Raw genomic sequence first — 26,439 nt, 5'->3', positions numbered from 1 at the left:
GACTCCTCCCCTCCTGTGACCTCATCACAGCTCCTGTGCGCACAGAGCAGCCATATATGTGGTGGCGGCTCTGCAGGTGGAGGTATGTGGAGACCCCCATTACTGGGCGCAGGGGGCATTAACCCCTTCAGCACGGAGACTCTTTTGGGGTCTTGTGTTGCCCCTTTATAAGAGTCATAAGGTTTTTGTTCTGTTTCCTGTAATAGATACATACGACCCAACTATGGAGACAGGAAGGGAGGAAACGTATTGTTCTCATAGTACAGGACCCCTTTACTGCCCCACAGTGTAATGCCCCCATTATGCCCCTTATGCAGGATGTATGATGCCCCCACAGTGGAATGCCCCCATTATACCCCTTATGCAGGATGTATGATGCCCCCACAGTGTAATGCCCCCATTATGCCCCTTATGCAGGATGTGTAATGCCCCCATTATGCCCCTTATACAGGATGTATGATGCCCCCACACAGTGTAATGCCCCCATTATGCCCCTTATACAGTATGTATGATGCCCCCACACAGTGTAATGCCCCCATTATGACCCTTATGCATGATGTATGATGCCCCCACACAGTGTAATGCCCTCATTATGTCCCTTATACAGTATGTATGATGCCCCCACACAGTGTAATGCCCCCATTATGACCCTTATGCATGATATATGATGCACCCACACAGTGTAATGCCCTCATTATGTCCCTTATACAGTATGTATGATGCCCCCACACAGTGTAATGCCCCCATTATGCCCCTTATACAGTATGTATGATGCCCCCACACAGTGTAATGCCCCCATTATGCCCCTTATGCAGGATGCATGATGCCCCCACACAGTGTAATGCCCCCATCATGTCCCTTATGCAGGATGTATGATGCCCCCACACAGTGTAATGCCCCCATTATGCCCCTTATACAGTATGTATGATGCCCCCACACAGTGTAATGCCCCTATTATGCCCCTTATGCAGGATGTGTAATGCCCCCATTATTCCCCTTATACAGTATGTATGATGCCCCCACACAGTGTAATGCCCCCATTATGCCCCTTATGCAGTATGTATGATGCCCCACAGTGTAATGCCCCCATTATGCCCCTTATGCAGTATGTATGATGCCCCCACACAGTGTAATGCCCCCATTATGACCCTTATGCAGGATGTATGATGCCCCCACACAGTGTAATGCCCCCATTATGCCCCTTATGCAGGATGTATGATGTCCCCACACAGTGTAATGCCCCCATTATGCCCCTTATGCAGGATGTATGATGCCCCCACACAGTGTAATGCCCCCATTATGCCCCTTATGCAGGATGTATGATGCCCCCACACAGTGTAATGCCCCCATTATACCCCTTATGCAGGATGTATGATGCCCCCACACAGTGTAATGCCCCCATTATGCCCCTTATGCAGGATGTATGATGCCCCCATTATGCCCCTTTTTCAGTATGTATGATGCCCCCACACAGTGTAATGCCCCATTATGCCCCTTATGCAGGATGTATGATGCCCCCACACAGTGTAATGCCCCCATTATGCCCCTTATACAGTATGTATGATGCCCCCACCCAGTGTAATGCCCCCATTATGCCCCTTATTCAGTAAGTGTGATGCCCCCCACACAGTGTAATGCCCCCATTATGCCCTTTATGTAGTATGTATGATGCCCCCACACAGTGTAATGCCCCCATTATTCCCCTTATGCAGTATGTATGATGCCCCCACCCAGTGTAATGCCCCCATTATGCCTCTTATTCAGTATGGATGATGCTCCCACACAGTGTAATGCCCCTTATGCAGTATGTATGATGCCCCCATTATGCCCCTTCTACAGTATGTGTGATGCCCCCCACACAGTGTAATGCCCCCATTATGCCCTTTATGTAGTATGTATGATGCCCCCCACACAGTGTAATGCCCCCATTATGCCCCTTATGCAGTATGTATGATGCCCCCACACAGTGTAATGCCCCCATTATGCCCCTTATGCAGGATGTATGATGCCCCCACACAGTGTAATGTTCCCCCAGTACCACCTGAGGTCCTGCAATTGGAATAATCCCTCTGGAAAATGGTTTTCCCCTTGCCTGCTCCCCTACATGTAGACCCTCGAGCATGTATACATGCATGTAGGGGAGCAGGCCTTACTAGATATCGAGGCTTTATACAGTAATATACTGCATGAGGATGGTATCAGAGGAGTAAGACATTTCTTGAAATCGAGGTCAATAGAGTGTAGCAGACATAATGACTTAATGGAGGATCTAACATTCACTCTTACTCATAACTTCTCTCTTTTTGACAGGAAGTACTTCCACCAACTCAGGGGTACTGCGATGAGGAGCCCCTGTGTCCCTTGTAAGCTAACCTATTCCTGGGCTGGTGGGAGGAAACCACAATATTCAGGGATGGTCATAAGTGGTGGCATCAAAATATTGAGGTGTGGTATAGATATATTGACGACATTTTTGTCATCTGGTCAGGGACGAGTGAACAATTTCTTAAGTTTGTCAGGGACTCAACATCAATGAAGTGGGCCTTAGATTTACCTCAGAGTTTGGTTATAACCAGTTGCCTTTCCTGGATGTACCAATCAAGAAATAACGGATGGGACCCTAGGAACACTCATCTATCATAAACCTACAAGCACTAATAAACTATTGAAGTGGGATAGCCACCACCCCATCCCCCTAAAAAAATTAATACCCAAGGGCCAATTTTTAAGGCTGAGAAGGAACTCTTCTAATGTCACAGATTTTAATAAACAGACAATAGACATGAACACCAGATTCAGGGAAATAGGTACCCACAGTACATTTTGGATTCTGCGGAATCGTTTGCAGAAAGGCGGCAGAGACAAACACTCCTCCATACCTAACCAACAGACCAAGAAAAAGATGGAATAACACGGGTAATAAGAACTTACATCTATCAGAGTGACCATATATTTAATATCCTCAGAAAACACTGTGATATACCTGTGGTTGACCCGGACCTGAGGGTGCTGTGGTATCTGCTCCCACAATAACTTTCAGAAAGGGTCGGTCAATTAGGTGCATACTTTCTATAAAAAACACTGCACCCAAGGGGACATGGCTAGATAGAAGAATCTGTGGTTTCTTTAGATGTGGAGAATGTTGTACATATAATAGGATGAGGCCATGTAAATCTTTCTTAAGTTCCTCCACAGGTAAAGCCTTTTTCCAGAGGGATTATTCCAACTGTACAACCTCAGGACTTGTATATGTGGCCACATGCACCTGCCCCCTAGATTATGTATGCATGACCAAATGGGAGACTAGGAGGAGGGAAGGGGAGCATTTGGGTAATTTATACCATGGTCAGGACACCCCATTATTGAGACACATGAACAGTGTACATCGAGGTGAAACCAGAAACATCTCCTTTTGTTTAGTTGCGGTGGTTAAACCAAATGTCAGAGGAGATGATCACAATAGATGTATCATAAAGGAAAGAGTGGATTTTTAGACTGAATCCACTAGTCCCTAAGGGACTCGATGAGCAAATTTCCTGTGCCTGTTTTGTGTGAATACATCCATATTCTGAATTACATTTTTGGATTTTATACTCTACCCATTGCTACTCAGTTCCCTGTGAATAGGGATCACATGTTGTACTTCATCAAGAGATCTGAGCTCCTATATCAGAATTAGTTCTTATCAGTTATATCACACACATATACGATTTAGTAATTAACAAGTGCAGTGATCATTGTAAATCTCCAATTATGTAATAGGGGTCAAATTTGACCATTTAGGAATATACTGTGGGCCACCATCTTATATTTTATGTAGTGATAAAGTAGATCTACATTACTATTGCCTGATGGGAGGATGTGCAATACTTATTTTTAGTCTCCCATGACGCTGATCTCAGAGACAGGACTTTTCTATATGGGAGGAATGCAATCCAGATTCAGTATGCGCTCCGGCATGGAACGCACATGTCCGGACATGCACAATCGCAGACAATGACCCTAGATGCTCTCCGGCATGGAATGCATAACTACGATCATGCGCAGTGAAGGGTACGAGTAGCGTGGCAGCAATCAGTGTATCTGCCGTTAAGCTTTATAGCACGTCATTTCCGGACATGGAAACTAGGAGATGGACATTATCGGACCTCTCGCGCATGAGAAGAAGCGCAAGCTCAGTACATTATTGTAGACAGGCTCCATTCTATATATCCTATGACCATTCACCTGTAGGAATAGGAATGGGCCTCCTAGTCTGGGGAGGGTTTTTGGATGAAGTGGGGTATTTCAACATGTACACCTGGCTATTAGACGCACTATGCTGAACATCATGAATTAACATCCCTGAATCAAGTCTCCTGATGAACCTGTTGGGGAAACGCAGAGGCAGATTATTGAAACATTCTCTGAAGACTACCATACCCTTTCCTTTACATATACCTTGAGACATACGTGGTCCTATTTAATGTATCGGTGTATTTTTTATATATACAGTTATATGAAAAAGTTTGGGCACCCCTATTAATCTTAAGCTTAATGTTTTATAAAAATTGGTGTTTTTACAACAGCTATTTCAGTTTGATATATGTAATAACTGTTGGACACAGTAATGTTTCTGCCTTGAAATGAGGTTTATTGTACTAACAGAAAATATGCAATCTGCATTCAAACAAAATTTGACAGGTGCATAAGTATGGGCACCCTTATCATTTTCTTGTTTTAAATACTCCTACCTACTTTTTACTGACGTACTAAAGCACTTTTTTTGGTTTTGTAACCTCATTGAGCTTTGAACTTCACAGCCAGGTGTATGCAATCATGAGAAAAGCTACTTAAAGTGGCCACTTGCAAGTTGTTCTCCTGTTTGAATCTCCTTTGAAGAGTGGCATCATGGGCTCCTCAAAACAACTGTCAAATGATCTGAAAACAAAGATTATTCAACATAGTTGTTCAGGGGAAGGATACAAAAAGCTGTCTCAGAGTTTTAACCTGTCCGTTTCCACTGTGAGGAACATAGTAAGGAAATGGAAGAACACAGGGACAGTTCTTGTTAAGGCCAGAAGTGGCAGGCCAAGAAAAACATCAGAAAGGCAGAGAAGAAAAATGGTGAGATCAGTCAAGGACAATTCTCAGACCACCTCCGGAGAGCTGCAGCATCAACTTGCTGCAGATGGTGTCACTGTGCATCGGTCAACTATACAACGCACTTTGCACAAGGAGAAGCTGTATGGGAGAGTGATGTGAAAGAAGCCGTTTCTGCAAGCACGCAACAAACAGAGTCGGTATGCAAAAGCACATTTGGAGAAGCCAATTTCTTTTTGGAAGAAGGTCCTGTGGAAACCAAGATTTGAGTTGTTTGGTCATACAAAAAGGCGTTATGCATGGCGGCAAAAAAACACAGCATTCCAAGAAAAACACTTGCTACCCACCGTAAAATTTGGTGGAGGTTCCATCATGCTTTGGGGCTATGTGGCCAATGCCGGCACCGGGAATCTTGTTAAAGTTGAGGGACGCATGGATTCCACTCAGTATCAGCAGATTCTTGACAATAATGTTCAAGAATCAGTGATAAAGTTGAAGTTACGCAGGGGATGGATCTTTCAGCAAGACAATGATCCAAAACACCGCTCCAAATCTACTCAGGCATTCATGCAGAGGAACAATTACAATGTTCTGGAATGGCCATCCCAGTCCCCAGACCTGAATATCATTGAACATCTGTGGGATCATTTGAAGAGGGCTGTCCATGCTCGGCGACCATCAAACTTAACTGAACTGGAATTGTTTTGTAAAGAGGAATGGTCAAAAATACCTTCATCCAGGATCCAGGAACTCATTAAAAGCTACAGGAAGCGACTGAGGCTGTTATTTTTGCAAAAGGAGGATCTACTAAATATTAATGTCACTTTTCTGGTGAGGTGCCCATACTTATGCACCTGTCAAATTTTGTTTGAATGCAGATTGCACATTTTCTGTTAGTACAATAAACCTCATTTCAAGGCAGAAACATTACTGTGTCCAACAGTTATTACATATATCAAACTGAAATAGCTGTTGCAAAAACACCATTTTTTAACATTAAGCTTAAGATTAATAGGGGTGCCCAAACTTTTTCATATAACTGTATATCAGGGTTATCTAGGGCTTCTGAGGGACAGCCACCAGTGAGTGGGGACGCCATTGTCGTCTCTTAGGGTGCCAAACTCCGCACTTAGGCTGTAACAGCTTTGTTTAGGTACAGGATAGGGTAAGCCATTTAGCTTGTAATTTTGCTAATTTAAAGTACATATATATATATATATATATATATATATATATATATATATATAATGTTGTTAGTCCAGTTTTTAGTGCACATATATTAATTTGGGGGGCGGAGGGTTTCCCACAGTACTACCAATTAGGCACACAATTTTGTACCATCCATCTCACTGACTACCCCATGACAATTAATAAATACTCAGCACCATTCTTGGTGCAGATACTAATGAACCCAGAACCTATGAGATATTTACCACACAATAGTTGGATAGGCAGGGGCGTATCATCCATATTGGCAGCCCATGTGGCCACTATAATGGCTGTGAATTGAGGGCTCGGTGCGGGTCAGCAACGGGCACCCTGTCCTTCTCAATTATCAAAATTTCAGCTATATCCACATTCCCATGACGGTAATACCATTGAATAGGATAATGAATCAGGAAGTCAAAAGTTCCCTGATCCATCATTCAGCCTTCGCCTGTGAATCTGAGTCTCTGTGCACTGCAGGCACAATGATGTCACTACATTACACCTGTAGTATGGAGCCTCAGTAGTCACACTGCACAGACCGGAGCAGTGCACCCTTTTTTTTTCTTAATATGAGGAATTTTGGGGGCATCATATTAAGTGAAGGGCTGTTGGGGCTCTCATACAGAGTGGGTGGCTGGTGGGGGGCCATTAAACAGTGTTGGGTGCTTTGATGGACTTTAATGGCCTTCATACTGAGTGCATTTCCTCATTTTGTTTAGCAGGCTAATGTGGCCATAATACTCTATGAGGGTCTGTGGGGGCCATCATACTGTGTGGGGGCCATCATACTGTGTAGGAGCCTCATTCTGAGCTACATGGGCACACAAGAGAACAATTTCCTGGTGATGAGTCAGATAGGGATAATTAAGTGAGAAATACAAATTTTTGGTCTACCTGGTGACTTGAATTGATATGATATTGTGTGCCCAAAGGTAGACATCAGATGGTAGGAAAACAAAGATATAATGGCAGTGGGAATCCGGATTCCAAGGCAAGAGCATAGCAGAGACAAAGATTATTATTATTATTATTATTATTATTATTATTATTTATTATTATAGCACCATTTATTCCATGGCACTTTACATGTGAAAAGGGGTATACATAGCAAAAACAAGTACAATAATATTGAACACAATGTGACAGCGACTGGTACAGGAGGAGCGAGGACCCTGCCCGCGAGGGCTCACAATCTACAAGGGATGGGTGAGGATACAGTACTTGGGGGTAGAGCTGGTCATGCAGCGGTGGTTACTGCAGGTTGTAGGCTTGTCGGAAGAGGTGGGTCTTCAGGCTCCTTTTGAAGGTTTCCACGGTCGACGAGAGTCTGATGTGTTGGGGTAGAGAGTTCCAGAGTAGGGGGGAAGCACGGGAGAAATCTTGTATGCGATTGTGGAAGGAGGAAATAAGAGGGGAGTAGAGAAGGAGATCTTGTGAGGATCGGAGGTTGCGTGCGGGTATGTAACGGGAGACTAGGTCACAGATGTATGGAGGAGACAGGTTGTGGATGGCTTTGTACGCCATGTTTAAGGTTTTGAACTGGATTCTCTGAGCAACGGGGAGCCAGTGAAGAGATTGACAGAGAGGAGAGGCTGGGGAATAGCGGGGAGACAGGTGGATTAGTCGGGCAGCAGAGTTTAGGATAGATTGGAGGGGTGCAAGAGTGTTGGAAGGGAGGCCACAGAGCAGGAGGTTGCAGTAGTCGAGGCGGGAGATGATGAGGGCGTCCACTAGTGTTTTTGCAGATTCATGGTTGAGGAATGTGCGGATCCGGGAGATATTTTTGAGTTGGAGTCAGCAGGAAGTGGAAAGGGCTTGGATATGTGGTTTGAAGGAGAGATCAGAGTCCAGGGTTACCCCAAGGCAGCGAGCTTGAGAGACTGGGGAGAGTGGACAGCCATTGACATTGACAGATAGGTCAGTTGTGGGGGAGTGAATGGGATGGTGGAAAGATGATGAATTCTGTTTTGTCCATGTTAAGTTTTAGAAATCTAGCAGAGAAGAAGGATGAAATAGCAGACAGGCATTGTGGGATTTTGGTCAGTAGGGAGGAGATATCGGGTCCATAGAGGTAGATCTGTGTGTCATCAGCATAAAGGTGATAATGAAAGCCATGAGACTCTATGAGCTGTCCGAGGCCTAAGGTGTAGATGGAGAAGAGCAGAGGTCCTAGAACTGAACCTTGGGGGACACCGACAGATAGGGGGCGAGATGAGGAGGTGGTGCATGAGTGGGAGACACTGAATGTCCTGTCTGTTAGGTATGAGGAGATCCAGGATAGGGCTAAGTCTGTGATGCTGAGAGATGAGAGAGTTTGTAGTAAGAGGGAATGGTCCACTGTGTCGAAGGCAGATGACAGGTCTAGAAGGTGGAGGACGGAGTAGTGTCGCTTAGATTTGGCAGTTAGTAGGTCGTTGGTGACTTTAGTAAGTGCAGTTTCAGTAGAATGGTGCGGTCAGAAACCAGATTGTAGGTGGTCGAAGAGGGAGCAGGAGGAGAGGTGGGAGGACAGTTCAGAATGGACGTGTTGTTCCAGTAGTTTTGAGGCATAGGGGAGAAGTGATATGGGGCGATAGCTAGTCAGAGAGGATGGGTCAAGGGAGGGCTTTTTGAGGATGGGTGTGATTGAGGCATGTTTGAAGCATGAGGGGAAGACACCAGTTGTTAGTGACAGGTTTAAGAGGTGGGCTAGGGTTGGGATGAAGATAGTGGTAAGGTTTGGGATGAGGTGGGACAGGATTGGGTCACGTTCACAGGTGGTGAGGTGTGATTTGGAGAGTAAGGAGGAATGTTGATCTTCCGTAATGGTGGAGAAGGTGGTTTTGGAGGAGGAGGGTTGAGTAGGTGTGGGGAGGGGCTGTGGGGGCTTTAGGCAAAAGCTTTGTCTGACGGTGTCAGTCTTCTGCTTGAAGAATGAGGCAAAGTCTTCAGCTGAAATAAGAGGAGAAGGAGGAGAGAATTGAAGGTGTTGAATATTTGTTTGGGATTGTGAGACCGGGAGGATATGAGAGATGAGAAGTATGTTTGTTTTGCTGCAGTGAGTGTGGACTTGAAGGTAGTGAGGGATTGTTTGAATGCAATGAAGTGCTCATTGGAGTGGGACCTTTTCCATCTATACTCAGCAACCCTGGAGGCCCGTCGCAGTTCTTTAGTTAGGCTGGTGTGCCAGGGTTGTCTGTTGATTGTGCGAGCCTTGGTATGTGTGAGGGGGGCAACCGAATCGAGAGCTGCAGCTGTTGGGGTGCTGTATAAAGTGGCAGCAACATCTGCATCATGTAAGGAACTAATGTCTGTAAGAGGGAGGAGGGATTCAGAGAGTGAGTGTAGGTCAAGGTGTCTGAGATTTCTGCGAGGGTGTGCAAGTTTGTGGAGTGGGGATTGTTGACCTGGAGAGGAGAGGGAAGAGAATGTAAGTAGGTTGTGGTCAGAGAGCGGGAGAGGTGAGTTAGAGAGGTTAGATAGGGAACAGAGGCAGGTGAAGATGAGGTCCAGCGTGTGGCCGTCTTTGTGGGTGGATGTGGAAGACCACTGAGTAAGACCGAAGGAGGAAGTGAGGGATAGAAGTTTAGAGGCAGCTGAGAGGGAAGTGTCAATGGGGATGTTAAAGTCACCCATGAGGATAGTGGGGATGTCAACGGAGAGGAAATGAAGTAGCCAAGTGGTGAAGTGGTCAAAGAAAGTGGTGGTTGACCCTGGGGGGTGGTAAATGACAGCCAGTTGGAGGTTGGGGGGGAGTAGATGCGCACGCAGTGCACTTCAAAAGAGGGAGAGTAATTGAGGGCGGCAGGGGGATATGGGTGAAGGAGCAGTTATCTGAGAGGAGGAAACCTATTCCTCCACCGTGCTTGCCTGTGGGGCGGGGGTTATGGGAGAGGTGGTATCCGCCATACGAAAGTGCAGCAGGAGAGGCCGTGTCAGAGGGGGTGAGCCAAGTTTCAGTGATGCCGAGGAAGGAAAGTTTGTTAGTGATGAAGAGGTCGTGAATGTAGGAAAGTTTGTTGCAGACAGAGCGAGCGTTCCATAGAGCTCCTGTTAGTGGGACTGGGGAAGCAGGGGCTGGGCGTATAGGTATAAGGTTAGAAGGGTTACGAGAGTTTGGGGTAGATCGTAGGTAGGAGGTGGAAGTGATTGTGGGGATGTGGTGAGGAGGGCCATGAATTGGAGAGATGTCGCCAGCAGTAAGGAGGAGCAGAGAAAGTGTTAGAAGGTGGGAGCAGGAGAGGGCATGAGGTGGCTGTCTGTGTTTGGAGACAAAGGATTGTATGTTGAGGAATAGCTCTGAGGAGGAGGTGAGATGGATGGGGAGAATAGAGGGAGAGATGAAGAATTCCTTACTAGGTGTAGGGATTAGGGGTGGTTGTAAGAAGTGAAGGATTAAGGGGGTGAGATTGAAAACAAAGAGAAACATTGTTTACTGTGACAAAGTATTCAGTTACCTTCAGTTCCCTTCAGGATTAATTCTCATTTCTCATACTTTAGCTAATGGCCATACTTAAGGTAATGGCCACAGACTAAAGTCTAACAGACTCCTGGCTCACAATATATTTGCAACAGAATGCATTCAGCTGTGAACCACAGGGGAGTGGTTTGTGCTCTTCTTCATCAGCTGATTAGGTTGAACCAGATGCTGGATACTCAAAAGTTAAGTAAACAAGGTCATAAATGAAAGTGGGGGGTAGCTGGGGTAGTTTGAAGAACATACCATTAGTGATTGGGAGCAGAGAGGTATAGAAAACTGCATGAAAGTCAAGATGGCAAAGCTAGGTGACGTACCTGTAAGAGGAATGGATAAACAGAGATGCTGATTAGAGTGCGGTGGTTGCAGGTAAGGTTTCAGTCTGCATGCATCATATTAATCAAGATTAATTCTCATTTCTCATACTTTAGCTAATGGCCATACTTAAGGTAATGGCCACAGACTAAAGTCTAAAGGCCCCGTCACACTAAGCGATGCAGCAGCGATCCCGACAACGATACGACCTGTCAGGGATCGTTGCTGCATCGCTAATACATCGCTGGTGAGCTGTCAAACAGGCAGGCTCACCAGCGATCAGGGGAGCAGCGATATCGTGGAAAGAATTGTTCCACAATGTCCTGCTCCCGTTACCAGCCTGCTGCTTAAGCAGGAGCTGGCTGGTAACTATGGTAAACATCGGGTTACTAAGTGCGTGTGTGCCCCTAGTAACCCGCTGTTTACCATGGATACCACTCTGCTAGGGTGCGCGGGAGGTTAACGTTCACCTTAGCAGAGCACTATCCATGATAAACATCGGGTTACTAGGGGCATACGCGCGCTTAGTAACACGCTGTTTATCATGGATGCGACTCTGCTAAGGTGAAAGGTAACCTCCCGCGCACCCTAGCAGAGTGGTATCCATGGTAAACAGCGGGTTACTAAGTGCGCGCGTGCCCCTAGTAACCCGATGTTTACCATGGTTACCAGCCAGATCGTTGGTCCCGCTGGTCACATACAGCGATGTGTGCTGGCCAGCGGGAGGCCAACGACCAAAAAATGGTCCAAGACACTTTGCAGCGATCAGCGACCTCACAGCAGCGGCCTGATCGTTGCAAAGTGTCACACATAGCGACATCGCTGGTGAGGTCGCTGGTGAGTCACCAAAACCGTGACACAGCAGCGATCTCGCTAGCGATATCGCTATGTGAGACGGGGGCTTAACAGACTCCTGGCTCACAATATATTTGCAACAGAATGCATTCAGCTGTGAACCAGAGGGGAGTGGTTTGTGCTCTTCTTCATCAGCTGATTAGGTTGAACCAGATGCTGGATACTCAAAAGTTAAGTAAACAAGGTCATAAATGAAAGTGGGGGGTAGCTGGGGTAGTTTGAAGAACATACCATTAGTGAATGGGAGCAGAGAGGTATAGAAAACTGCATGAAAGTCGAGATGGCAAAGCTGGGTGACATACCATTAGTGAATGGGAGCAGAGTGGTATAGAAAACTGCATGAAAGTCGAGATGGCAAAGCTGGGTGACGTACCATTAGTGAATGGGAGCAGTGAGGTATAGAAAACTGCATGAAAGTCAAGATGGCAAAGCTGGGTGACGTACCATTAGTGAATGGGAGCAGAGAGGTATAGAAAACTGCATGAAAGTCAAGATGGCAAAGCTGGGGGATGTACCTGTAAGAGGAATGGATAAACAGAGATGCTGATTAGAGTGTGGTGGTTGCAGGTAAGGTTTCAGTCTGCATGCATCATATTAATCAGGATTAATTCTCATTTCTCATACTTTAGCTAATGGCCATACTTAAGGTAATGGCCACAAAAAGATCAGAGTGGAGTAGAGAAGGAGATCTTGTGAGAATCGGATGTTGTGTGTAGGTAAGTACCGGGATTCTAGGTCACAGATGTATGGAGGAGACAGGTTGCGGATGGCTTTGTATGTCATGGGTAAGGCTTTGTACTGGAGTCTGTGGGTAATGGGGAAACAGTGAAGGGATTGACAGAGGGGAGATGCTGTGGAAGCAGGTGGATTAGTCAGGCAGCAGAGTTTAGTATAAATTGGAGAGTTGCGAGAGTGTTAGAAGGGAGGCCACACAGAGCAGGAGGTTGCAGTAGTCGAGGCGGGAGATGATGAGGGCATCGACTATGTTTTTTTCAGATTATTAAGTAAGGAATGAATGGATCTGGGAAATATTTTTGAGGTGGAGTCGGCAGGAAGTGGAAAGGTCTTGGATATGTGGTTTGAAGGAGAGATCAGAGTCCAAGGTTACCCCGGGGCAGCAAGCTTGCGGGACTAGGGAGAGTGAGCTGTCATTGTGGTGAGATATGATCTTGAGAGTAGAGCGGAAAGTTGATCTTCCGTGATGGCGGAGAAGCTGGTTTTGGAGGAGGGCTGAGTAGATATGAGCAGGGGCTGTGGGGGTTGTCGGCCAAAGCTTTCTCTGATATTATTAATCTTCTGCTTGAAGAATGAGACAAAGTCTTCAGCTAAGATGATTGGAGAGGGAGGACGTTCTGGGGGATGGAGGAGAGAATTGAAAATGTTGAATAGCTGTTTAGGGTTGTGAGACAGGTTAGATATGAGGAATGAGAAGTATGGTTGCTTTGCTGCAGTGAGTGTGGACTTGAAAGTAGTGTGGGACTGTTTGATTGCGATGAAGTTCTCTTTGGAGTGGGATCTTTTCCATCTCCGCTCAGCAACTCAGGAAGCCTGCCTCAGTTCTTTAGTCAGGCTGGTGTGCCAGGGTTGCCTGTTAATTTTGTGAGCTTTGTATGTCTGAGAGGGGAAGCCAATTTGAGAGATGCAGATATAGTGGTGTTATATAAAGCGGCAGCATCTGCATTATGTAAGGAACCTATGTTTGCAAGAGGGAGAAGAGACTAGGAAAGTGAATGTAGATCAAGGTGTTTAAGATTTCTGTGAGGGTGTGCAGGTTTGTGGAGTGGGGATTGTGCACCTGGAGAGGAGAGGGAAGAGAATGTAAGTAGGTTGTGGTCAGAAAGAAGGAGAGGTGAGTTAGAAAGGTTAGCTAGGGAACAGAGGCGGGTGAAGATGAGGTCCAGAGTGTGGACATCTTTGTGCGTGTCTGTGGAGGACCATTGAGCGAGGCCAAAAGAGGAAGTGAGAGATAGACGCTTAGAGGCAGCTGAGAGGGAAGTGTCAATGGGGATGTTGAAGTCACCCATGATGATAGTGGGGATGTCAGTGGAAGGGAAATTATAAGGACGATTCCTTATCTTAGACTAACAGGATTTAAGCAAACAATTGTCTAGAGAAGAAGCTATAGTGTCGCTAAATTGGGACATGAGTTCTCCTACGAAGAACTGAAGATGAAATCCACAGCAAGGAGCGTGTAGCCCTTGTGAAATATAGTTTGAGAGAAAAATAAGGTACCATATTTTTCACACTATAAGACGCACCGGACCATAGGACTCCCCTATAGAAAAGGAAAATAGAAAAAAAATGTAAGCAAAAAATGTGGTCATGATGCACTGTTAAGGGAGAGGGGTCTGCTGCTGACACTGTTATAGGGGTAATGTCCCCCAATTCTGTTAACCCCTTTACCCCCCAAGGTAGTTTGCACGTTCATGACCAGGCCAATTTTTACAATTCTGACCACTGTCACTTTATGAGGTAATTACTCTGGAACGCTTCAACGGATCCCCCTGATTCTGAGATTGTTTTTTCGTGACATATTGTACTTCATGATTCTGGTAAAATTTCTTCGATATCACTTGCGTTTATTTGTGAAAAAAATGGATTGAATTTTTATGCCCTTAAATCAGAGAGATATGTCACACAAAATAGTTAATAAATAACATTTCCCACATGTTTACTTTCCATCAGCACAATTTTGGAACCAACATTTTTTTTTTTGTTAGGAAGTTATAAGGGTTAAAAGTTGACCAGCGATTTCTCATTTTTCCAACAAAATTTACAAAACCATATTTTTAGGGACCACATCACATTTGAAGTCACTTTGAGGGGTCTTTATGACAGAAAATACCCAAAAGTGACACCATCCTAAAAACTGCACCCCTCAAGGTGCTCAAAACCACATTCAAGAACTTTATTAACTTTTCAGGTGCTTCACGGGAATTTTTGGAATGTGGAAGAAAAAAATGAACATTTAACTTTTTTCACAAAAATGTTACTTTAGACCCAATTTTTTTTATTTTTGCAGGGGTAACAGGAAAAAATGGACCCCAAAATTTGTTGTGCAATTTCCCCGGGGCATGCAGATACCCCATATGTGGGGAAAAACCACTGTTTGGGTGCACGGCAGGGCTCGGAAGAGAAGGAGCACCATTTGACTTTTTGATTGTAAAATTTGCTTGAATAATTAGGGGACGCTATGTTGCGTTTGGAGAGCCCCTGATGTGCCTAAACAGTGGAAACCCCCCACAAGTGACCCCATTTGGAAACTAGACCCCCCAAGGCACCTATCTAGATGCATAGTGAGCACTTGGAACCACCAGGTGCTTCACAAATTGATTCGTAAAAATGAAAAAGTGGAAAAAAAAATACTTTTTCATTTTTACGAATCAATTTGCGATGCTCCTAGGGGTTCCAAGTGCTCACTATGCATCTAGATAGGTGCCTTGGGGGGTCTAGTTTCCAAATGGGGTCACTTGTGGGGGGTTTCCACTGTTTAGGCACATCAGGGGCTCTCCAAACGCAACATGGCGTCCCCTAATTATTCAAGCAAATTTTACAATCAAAAATGGGGTCACTTGTGGGGGAGCTCTAATTTTTAGACACACAGGGGCTCTCCAAATGCGACATAGTTCCAATTTGTTAGCGGCCACCATGTCGCGTTTGGAGAGCCCCTGTGTGCCTAAACATTGGAGCTCCCCCACAAATGACCCCATTTTGGAACCTAGACCCCCCAAAGCACCTATCTAGATGCATAGTGAGCACTTGGAACCCCCAGGTGCTTCCCAAATGAATCCGTAAAAATGAAAAAGTATTTTTTTTCCACTTTTTCATTTTTACGAATCAATTTGTGAAGCACCTGGTGGTTCCAAGTGCTCACTATGCATCTAGATAGGTGCCTTGGGTGGTCTAGTTTCCAAAATGGGGTCACTTGTGGAGGTGCTCCAATGTTTAGGCACTCAGGGGGTCTCCAAACGCAACATGGTGTCCGCTAACAATTTGAGACGATTTTCCATTCAAATTGTTAGCGGACACCATGTCGCGTTTGGAGAGCCCTTGATGTGCCTAAACAGTGGAAACACCCCACAAGTGACCCCATTTTGGAAACTAGACCCCTCAAGGATTTTATCAAGGGGTATAGTGAACATTTTGAACCCAGAGGTACAACACAGAATTTTATAACATTAGGACATCATATTGAATAAGTTGTCATTAGTCTTGAGCGCAAGTGCTCGCTACTTGAGTTTGCATCGGGTACTCAGGTATGCACCATGTACTGCGTGTGCTCGAGTGACATGCTCGAGTCCCTGCCCCGCATGTTTCACGGTTATTAGACACCTAAAAAAAAACATGCTTGGATCGCTCGTGCATGGCAGGCAATCCCCGCAAAGTTTTTTTTGCAGCGAAGCATATGGGGCGGAGACTCGAGCATGTCACTTAAATACCCACGATACTCAATGCATACCAGAGCACCCGATGCAAACTCAAGTGGCGAGCACTTGCGCTCACCACTAGTCGCCATATCGTCATCTTTTTTTCTTACTTTTGAAAAAAATCCCAACCCCAACCCTAACCACAACCCTAACCCTAGCCCAACCCTAACCCGAGAGTTTATTTTTTACGCCGTTCCTCGTGCAGTATAAGTGATTAGACGACTTTATTCTTGGGGTCGGTGCAATTACAGCGATACTAGAATCATATGGGGTTTTTATGATTGACAGCTGTCACACACTAAAAGATGCATTTTTTGTAAAATCTAGTTTTTGCATCGTCATATTTTGAGAGCTATAATTTTTCCAGATTTTGGCAGACAGAGTCATGTGATGGCTTGTTTTTTGCGGGATGAGTTGACGTTTTTATTGGTGCCATTTTCAGCCACGTGACATTTTTTGATTGCTTTCTTTTCCGATTTTTGGGAGGCAGAATAAACAAAAACGAACAATTCAGGAATTGTTTTTTTTTTTGTTTGTTTGTTTTTTATCCTGTTCCGTGTTTGTTAAAATTGATAAGGCAGCTTTATTCTTCGGGTCAGTACGTTTACAGCGGTACCACATTTATATCGTTTTTCTATGTTTTGCACTTTTACATAATAAAAGCAATTTTATATAAAAAATTATTTTTTTAGCATTGCTTTATTCTGAGAGCTATAACTTTTTTATTTTTCGGCTGATGGAGCTGTATTGCGGCTTGTTTTTTGCGGGACAAGATGACGTTTTCCGCGGTACCATTTTTATTTATATTAGTCTTTTTGATCGCGTGTTATTCCATTTTTTGTTTGGCGGTATGGTGATAAAGCATTGTTTTTTGCTTCGTTTTTTTTTTTTTTTTTTTTACCGTATTCACTGAAGAGGTTAAGTAGTGGGACAGTTTTATAGGTCAGGTCATTCCGGACGTGGCGATACCAAATGTGTGTACTTTTATTGTTTTGTTTTTGTTTTTTTTCATAATAATGTTTATTGATGGGTACATTATATTTTTATTTTTGGTGGATTATTTTTTTTTAATTTTTTTTTATATTTTTTAAAAAAATTTTTGTTTGATTTTGTCCCACTATGGGACTTTCACTTTTTTTACTCTGATCGCCTGCATGTCATAGGGATGGAGAATCATCCCTGTGCCATGCAGGCTGTCAGCGCTAGACACGGAGAAGATAGTTTGGAGATGCAGTGCGCATGTCCAAAAAATCTTTCTGCTGTCTGGTGACCCGGATGTTGTCATGACGACATCGGGTCGTCATGGTAACATCCAGGAAGCCGCGGCAGACAACTCTGGAGGCCGGAAGAGGAGGTGAGTACACCGATCACCTCCCCTTAGCCACCGCAATGCTGCGATCGACTTCGATCACAGCATTGCGGGGGTTAATGTGCTGGGAGCGGTGTGGGACCACTCCCTGCACATAGCCCCGGGTGTCAGCTGTGACAATCAGCTGACACCCGTAGGCGATCGCGCCCGCACCGCTTGTGTGCGGGCGAAATCGCCAGGGCGTATTAATACGTATCAGGTCCATAAGTCCCAGGCCACAGATACGTACTAATACGCCATAGGTCGGAAAGGGGTTAATAACCCCCATCCTGGTATATATGCCCCCCTCCTTCCTACTATACAAGGCCCTCATCCCTCTTCTGGTATGCATGGCATCCCTCCATCCTGGTATGCATTGCACCCCAATCCCCCATCCTGCTCGGAACCCCAACAATCCCCATCCTGGCATGCATGGCACCCCTCATCCCCATTCTGGCATGCATGGCACCCCTCATCCCCATTCTGGTATGCATGGCACCCCTCATCCCCACCCAGGTATGCATGGCACCCCTCATCCCCACCCTGGTATGTATGGCACCCCTCATCCCCATCCTGGAATGCAAGGCACCCCTCATCCCCATCCTGGTATGCATGGCACCCCTCATCCCCATCTTGGTGTGCCTGGCACCCCTCACCCCCATCCTGGTATGCATGGCACCCCTCTTCCTGGTATGCATGGCACCCCTCATCCCTCTTCCTGGTATGCATGGCACCACTCATCCCTCTTCCTGGTATGCATGTCACGCCTCATCCCTCTTCCTAGTATGCATGGCCCCTCTCATCCTGATATGCATGGCTCACCTCATCCTGGTATGCATGGCACTGCAATCCCCCATCCTGGTATGCATGGCACCCCAATTCCCATCCTGGAATGCATGCCACCCCAATCCCCCATTTTGGCATGCACGGCACCCCAATCCCCATCCTGGTATGCAATGTATGGCACCCCCCCATCCCCATCCTGGTAGGAATGGCACCCCCCATCCCCATCCTGGTAGGCATGGCACCCCAATCCCCATCCTGGTATGCATGGCACTCCTCATGCCCATCCTGGTATGTATGGCACCCCTCCATCCTGGTATGCATTGCACCCCAATCCTCCATCCTGGTATGCATGGCACCCCAATCCCTATCCCCATCCTGGTATGCATGACACCCCTCATTCCCATCCTGGCATACATGGTTCCCCAATCCCAATTCTGGTATGCCCTCACACGGGGAAATGAGCTGCCAGAATAGTTACTGCACCCCACGCTGGGACTATTAACGTAACTGTTCACGTCAGTGACTATTCACTCTCCTTATTAGCGCTCACAGTGTAGCCGCAGCGCGGCTCCTGCAGCGGTTCGACAATCACACATGCCAGCTATTAAAGAGCATGAATATTCTCTACTCCACACGCCCATGGGAGTGGGGAGTAGTGAATATTCATTCTCTTTAATAGCGGGCACACGCGACCGCCGAGCGGCAGCAGTAGCCGTGCCGCGGCAACACTGTGAGCGCTATTAAGGCGAATGAATATTCACTGCTCCCCACATCCATGGGTGTGGGGAGCAGCGAATATTCATTTTCTTTAGCAGCGGGCACAGTGTAGTCTGTAGCAGGCAGGTGGCTCCGGTCTCCTGTGCCCCGCTCTGCTTTCGCTCCCCCCACGACCTCCACCAGCCAGAGTGTATGCTTTGATGACTGCTTTGCACACTCTTGGCATTCTCTTGATGAGCTTCAAGAGGTAATCACCGGAAATGGTCTTCCAACAATCTTGAAGGAGTTCCCAGAGATGCTTAGCACTTGTTGGCCCTTTTGCCTTCACTCTGCACCCCAAACCATCTCGATTGGGTTCAGGTCTGGTGACTGTGGAGGACAGGTCATCTGGCATAGCACCCCATCACTCTCCTTCTTGGTCAAATAGCCCTTACACAGCCTGGAGGTGTGTTTGGGGTCATTGTCCTGTTGAAAAATAAATGATGGTCCAACTAAACGCAAAACGGATGGAATAGCATGCCGCTGCAAGATGCTGTGGTAGCCATGCTGGTTCAGTATGCCTTCAATTTTGAATAAATCCCCAACAGTGTCACCAGCAAAGCACCCCCACACTATCACTTCTCCTCCTCCATGCTGCACGGTGGGAACCAGGCATGTAGAGTCCATCCGTTCACCTTTTCTGCGTCGCACAAAGACGCGGTGGTTGAAACAGACCAAAGCACAGATTTCCACTGGTCTAATGTCCATTCCTTGTGTTCTTTAGCCCAAACAAGTCTCTTCTGCTTGTTGCCTGTCCTTAGCAGTGGTTTCCTAGCAGCTATTTTACCATGAAGGCCTGCTGCACAAAGTCTCCTCTTAACAGTTGTTGAAGAGATGTCTGCTGCTAGAACTCTGTGTGGCATTGAGTTGGTCTCTAATCTGAGCTGATGTTAACCTGCGATTCCTGTGGCTGGTGACTCGGATAAACTTATCCTCAGAAGCAGAGGTGACTCTTGATCTTCCTTTCCTGGGGCGGTCCTCATGTGAGCCAGTTTCTTTGTAGCGCTTGATGGTTTTTGCAACTGCACTTGGGGACACTTTCAAAGTTTGCCCAATTTTTCGCACTGACTGACCTTCGTTTCTTAAAGTAATGATGGCCACTGGTTTTTCTTTACTTAGCTGCTTTTTTCTTGCCAAATTCTAACAGTCTATTCAGTAGGACTTTCATCTGTGTATCCACCAGACTTCTGCACAACACAACTGATAGTCCCAACCCCATTTATAAGGGAAGAAATCCCACTTATTAAACCTGATAGGGCACACCTGTGAAGTGAAAACCATTTCCGGTGACTACCTCTTGAAGCTAATCAAGAGAATGCCAAGAGTGTGCAAAGCAGTCATCAAAGCAAAAGGTGGCTACTTTGAAGAACCTAGAATATAAGACATATTTTCAGTTGTTTCACACTTTTTTGTTAAGTATATAATTCCACATGTGTTAATTCATAGTTTTGATGCCTTCAGTGTGAATGTACAATTTTCATAGTCATGAAAATACAGAAAAATCTTTAAATGAGAAGGTGTGTCCAAACTTTTGGTCTGTACTGTGTATGTGTGTATATATATACACACACACATATATATATATATATACACACATAGATATATACATACACAGTACAGACCAAAAGTTTGGACACACCTTCTCATTTAAAGATTTTTCTGTATTTTCATGACTATGAAAATTGGACATTCACACTGAAGGCATCAAAACTATGAATTAACACATGTGGAATTATATACTTAACAAAAAAGTGTGAAACAACTGAAAATATGTCTTATATTCTAGGTTCTTCAAAGTAGCCACCTTTTGCTTTGATGACTGCTTTGCATTCTCTTGATGAGCTTATTAGCAGCAAGTGGTTAAACTACCAGGGTTTTTGTTGCACCCGCACCTATGATATCCCTGCGGTGTACATCTATGTTCTGATACCCAAAAGAGGTCTTTTGTTTTTCTTAAATGTTTAACGTATTTAAAAAAATAAGAAAATTTCTTTTTGCATGTTTTTTTCTTTTTACAAGAATTGTTGGTTCCAATTTTATTTTGAAACATTTTAATATCTCCTTTTTTCTGGTGTTTTTCTTGCAATATAGGAAAGCCTAAGGCCAGAAATAAACTCCATAAAACGCTATACATGGAGACTTTGGTATCTAATAATTTCTGTCCGAGTTGTTTGTGAAAATGAAAAAGGTTTTCTAAATGCCTCAAACTTCTATGTGTGAATGAAACATAAGATCAAACGAGATAGAAGATTACAGACCAGAAAGACGGGAAACATTCATATAGACGGCCGGTGGAGATGTAGTCAGTGACGGACTCTGGCTAAATATGTTTCTAGAGCCGTAGTAGAAGATGAAGATGTCGTCTTCATCATGAATTAGTTATTTCTCATGTCACGTGTAATGAATATCTCCTGCAGTATTGCTAATGCCAATTCCAGTGTCGGTAAATGAGACGAGAATTAGCTTTATGGAAGATGAGTCTATGAGAAACGTGTTCAGCTGCAGACTCCGAGGAAGAAAGAAGAAAACTAAACACTGTAAAATAATAAATCTCCTCATATGTTTCCCCTTATTATCTCCAGTAATTGTATTATTACACAGGATATTTGTTACATCAGCTCATCTTCTTCTCATTCAGGTCTCTACAATTTTGGATCCTCTCAGTGAAGATCTTTTATAGAAGAGATTTTTCCTGATTTTACCCATCAAGGATGGATATGGACAGACACAAGATGGCGGAGAGGATATTACACCTCACCCTAGAGATCCTCTTCCGTCTTACTGGAGAGGTGAGAGATTCTGATGACGTCACATTACATCATTCTTATCTATGGGAATAACAGATGGACAGAACTGGAGAGGTGAGGACTCTGGAAATGTCTGTAATGAGATTTATTAATGTGTTTCTCCATTATCAGGATTACACAGTAGTGAAGAAGACCTCTAGTGAGCGCTGTCAGGACTCTCTGTCTGAGGGATGTGGAAGACCCCTGAGCCGAATCACGGGGCCTCCACCTCACCCCCTGATACATGAGGACATCAATGACCAGAAGATCCTAGAACTCGCCTACAAGATGATTGAGCTGCTGACTGGAGAGGTGACACTGCTGGGAATGCTGGGACATTATACAGTAACGCTATGAAGGGATCTGGGGATGACGGTATCATTGTATGTGTCAGGTTCCTATAAGGTGTCAGGATGTCTCTGTCTATTTCTCCATGGAGGAGTGGGAGTATTTAGAAGGACACAAAGATGTGTACAAGGACTTCATGATGGAGTTTCCCCTCACATCACCAGGTAATAGACAGGACTGAATACACACGGCCTATAATTATCTGTATGTAAAGAATGAATTCAGTTCCTTATGTGTTTCCTCCAGATCTATCCAGTAAGAGGACAACACTAGAGAGATGTCCCCGTCCTCTTCTTCCACAGGACTGTAAGCAAGAAGATCCCAATGTTCCTCAGGATCATCAGGTAGATGGAGAGAAGGTGTCATGAGATCTCCCCTATGATGTGTAGACGGCTGTGAAGGTCTTGTGCTCAGTCTTGTTTTATCCACCAGTATTATATGTTTTATACTTGTGTAATGAGAACAGTGGAGATGGCCGGATTAGAGATCATCATAGATGTGACTTCTCCATCTGTTTGTGACTTTTGCAGTATTTGTTTCAGGGTGAAGATCTGCCCCATATTAATAATACAGAGACATATGTGAGGGGGGATGAGCGGTGTAAAGAGGAGATTCCTACATATGACCACCCAGGTGAGTGGTGACCACTAAATGCATTAATGAATTAATCTATAGTTTTGATTATTTTGACTCCACAGCCACTTTCTGAAAATTAGCACTCAGTGGATGGTGGAGAGTAAAAATTGCGCATTGGCCATTTTTTTACCAAACACATAGTGCCCAGATTGTGCTCCTGGAGACACACACCGTAAATTAAGTGGGTTCTTCTCACTATAGTAATGCCAAATACATGGATGCTAAATGTGGTTTGGGCGCACTGCAAGGCTCAGAAGTGAGGGGGAGATCTGACTTCGAAAGAGCGGATTTTGCTGGATTGGTTTATGGAAGCCATGTTAATTCTCAAGAGCCTTTGAAAATCTAATAATGTGGAAACTTCTGTTTGACTTGAGTGGGGACTTGTTTTTTGTGGGATGAGTACAAGTTTTTATTGGTATCATTTTTGCCTACATAACATTGTTTGATGGCTTCTTCTGTATTTTGAAGGCAGAATGAACAACCAGTTGGACATCATGCTCTACTGGTTCACCCTATGAGGTTTTCTATTAGACTGTGAACTGTCATTCTGTCAATAACTTCCCATTTCTACAGACATTTTAAGTACAATTAACACAAGAATCCCATAGAAAAATAAATAAAGATTGCATACCACTTCTAAATCAATCTAAACAAACACATCTCTGGGCTACATACTAGTTCAGAAAAAATGAAGAGATATATGCTCAAGTTTAAAAATCAATTTTATGAGACACAAATCTAAAAAATAGAGGAATATTTAAAATATTTTTAACCCTCTATTTTTTAGATTTGTGTCTCATAAAATAGATTTTTAAACTTGAGCATATATCTCTTCATTTCCCTGGATTAGCATGTAGCCCAGGGATGTGTTTGTTTAGACATTTTAAGTAGAAATGTTAAAAAATATAAATTTCAAGGATATTTCATTCAAAATTAATAATTGTTTTTTTTTCTTGGCAGATGACTGTACCAGAAGATCAGAGAGACAGGAGATTTTTCAATTGGATGATCTTGAGATCCCACAGGATACAATTGAAGTGAATGCCATTACTCCAAATATACCATCATCCCTTCACAGCAAAGATCTGTCATCTAATTCTTTGAAACAGGTCCTGTCTTCTGATTCATTACCGACTACTAAGGAAAATCAAAATAAAATAAGCATTAAAAAACGAACTGCTCCTAAAGGAAAGAAGTCATTTTCACTTTCAGAAAATGGAAATAGTTTTACCCTCAAAAAGCATATTCTTAAGCATCAAAAAATACACAAAATGGATAATAGATTTTTTTATTCCAAATGTGGAAAATGTTTTAACCCGAAATCAGTTTTTGTTAATCACCAGAGAATCCACGCAGTGGAGAATTCATTTTCATGTTCAGAATGTGGGAAATGTTGTAACCAGAAATCAGATCTTGTTCGTCACCAGAGAACGCACACAGGGGAGAAGCCTTTTTCATGTTCAGAATGTGGGAAATGTTTTAACCAGAAAGCACATCTTAATAAACACCAGAGAACCCACACAGGAGAGAAGCCTTTTTCCTGTTCAGAATGTGGGAAATGTTTTAACCAGAAATCAGATCTTGTTAATCACCAAAGAACCCACACAGGAGAGAAGCCTTTTTCATGTTTAGAATGTGGGAAATGTTTTAATCGTAAAATGATTCTTGATTGCCACAAGAGAACCCACACGGGGGAGAAGCCTTTTTCCTGTTCAGAATGTGGGAAATGTTTTAACCAAAAATCAGATCTTGTTTGTCACCAGAGAACCCACACAGGAGAGAAGCCTTTTTCATGTTCAGAATGTGGGAAATGTTATACAGGGAAATCAAGTCTTATCAAACATCAGAGAACTCACACAGGGGAGAAGCCTTTTTCTTGTTCAGAATGTGGGAAATGTTTTACAGGGAAATCAAGTCTTATCAAACATCAGAGAACTCACACAGGGGAGAAGCCTTTTTCATGTTTAGAATGTGGGAAATGTTTTAATCGTAAAATGATTCTTGATAGTCACAAGAGAACCCACACAGTGGAGAACCTTTTTTCGTGATCTTTTTCTTTTTAATCCAATACACTTTTGAGATTTTTTTCACTAGTTTTTTTTGGACAAAACAAGAAACCAGTACATACAATAATGAAATAAAATAACATACCATAGGGATTACATACATGCATCTCTCCTGTATATCCTTTCAGCTTACCCATTACCGTCTGATAACTTGCAGTCACTATATCTTACAATTAACATTCCACATTCTTGAAATCTCTTATATAACCATAATATTGTAATAAACATTATAATCCTATACACATATAGGTGTGCTATATTATCCATACCACATGTTAAGGAATTCCAATACACATTACAATGAAACATTAGACCTCACCAATACCCCCCTTCCCCTATAAGTCATTGTCTCTCCAACAATAACCCCCTTGATGGCATTCCAGGTGTATCCAACCATAAGCCCCATATTTTCTCTAATTTATTCATTCAGTTTTGTTTTTTATATACCCTTTTTTCTAATCTGATAATATTATTTATCCTATTTTTGAGTTCACTCATTTCTGGAGGTGAGGGGTTAATCCATTTGGATGCAGTATGTTTCCTAGCTTGAAATAAAATATGTGAAATCCCTATTGAAATTGGGTCAAATTCTATATCATCCTCTAATATACCTAATAGGCATTTTTTTAGTCTGGTTCAATATCGACTTTATATACCCTCTTTATAATAGACAAAAGTATTATTTTCTACCCAGAAGGGAGTCCATCTTGATTGTGCATTAAATGAATGCCGAAACTGTAGAGATTTATAGAATTGTTTTTGTCAACCCAAATCCCCCCTTTAATTGATCAAAGCACTTAAGTTTCCCTTCACACAATATGTTTTATATCGTATATATTCCTTTATCCACCCAACTCCGGAATCCCTCTAATTTATAGACCTCTGCATATTTATCATTAAACCATATAGGTGTAGATTCATTGCAGTCTCCTATTTCCATTATATCTTTACCCCTATCCCAGACCTTGTAGAGTAGAGCCAGTGTAGGGTATATTGATTTCTTGAGTGTGAGGTCATTCAGTTCCACTATATGAATAGGAATATTCCACGGTGTCCTGAGGTAATTAACCCCTTAATACTATTTGGGTTTGCAGCGCTTTGCCACCCACCCAAATGTTGCAATATAATATATTAGTGCATTAGGGATCGCCAATCCACCAGATTCCTCGTCACTTTGTAGATATTCACATTTTATCCTAGACAATTTTTTTTTCTATATAAGAGAATGAAACTCGCTATGAATTTTCTGAAAATGGGAATTATGGATCCAAATAGGGGCATTATGCAGAATGTATAAGAGTTGGGGCATCAATATCATTTTTAATAAGTTCCCTCTTCCTACAGCTGATAATGGTAATCTCCACCACGC

General features: G+C 43.8%; 1 protein-coding gene across 3 annotated transcripts; it reads left to right on the top strand.

The window, feature by feature from the left end:
- On the top strand, window positions 1–25,786 carry LOC141197731 (uncharacterized). 3 transcript variants are annotated; one of them, XM_073662817.1, is made up of 8 exons: window positions 24–82; window positions 2,311–2,445; window positions 21,873–22,023; window positions 22,153–22,332; window positions 22,415–22,532; window positions 22,615–22,712; window positions 22,899–23,001; window positions 23,965–25,786. In XM_073662817.1, the coding sequence occupies exons 3-8, from the start codon at window positions 21,946–21,948 to the stop codon at window positions 25,050–25,052; spliced, it is 1,665 nt and encodes a 554-aa protein (XP_073518918.1). In that variant the 5' UTR covers window positions 24–82; window positions 2,311–2,445; window positions 21,873–21,945; the 3' UTR covers window positions 25,053–25,786. The 3 variants fall into 3 exon arrangements, with proteins under 3 accessions (XP_073518917.1, XP_073518919.1, XP_073518918.1); XM_073662816.1 differs by lacking the exon at window positions 2,311–2,445 and having other exon boundaries at window positions 1–82; XM_073662818.1 differs by lacking the exon at window positions 2,311–2,445 and having other exon boundaries at window positions 1–82; window positions 22,911–23,001; window positions 23,965–25,785.
- Window positions 25,787–26,439: the final 653 nt, after the last annotated feature.

The sequence above is a fragment of the Phyllobates terribilis genome, unplaced genomic scaffold (genome assembly GCF_046119375.1).
Source record: "Phyllobates terribilis strain yellow unplaced genomic scaffold, ASM4611937v1 Scaffold_86__1_contigs__length_6382490, whole genome shotgun sequence".
In the NCBI taxonomy this organism is placed as follows: Eukaryota; Metazoa; Chordata; class Amphibia; order Anura; family Dendrobatidae; genus Phyllobates; species Phyllobates terribilis.
The sequence above is the reverse complement of the archived record's forward strand: the minus strand, read 5'-3'. Positions and strand labels throughout refer to the sequence as shown.

Excerpts from the sequence above, each read along its gene's own strand:
- LOC141197731 (XM_073662816.1), top strand. The coding sequence starts at position 21,946 with ATGGATATGGACAGACACAAGATGGCGGAGAGGATATTACACCTCACC. Across the intron at positions 22,024-22,152 it reads TCTTCCGTCTTACTGGAGAG|GATTACACAGTAGTGAAGAA; the intron begins GTGAGAGATTCT and ends CTCCATTATCAG. Across the intron at positions 22,333-22,414 it reads TTGAGCTGCTGACTGGAGAG|GTTCCTATAAGGTGTCAGGA; the intron begins GTGACACTGCTG and ends TGTATGTGTCAG.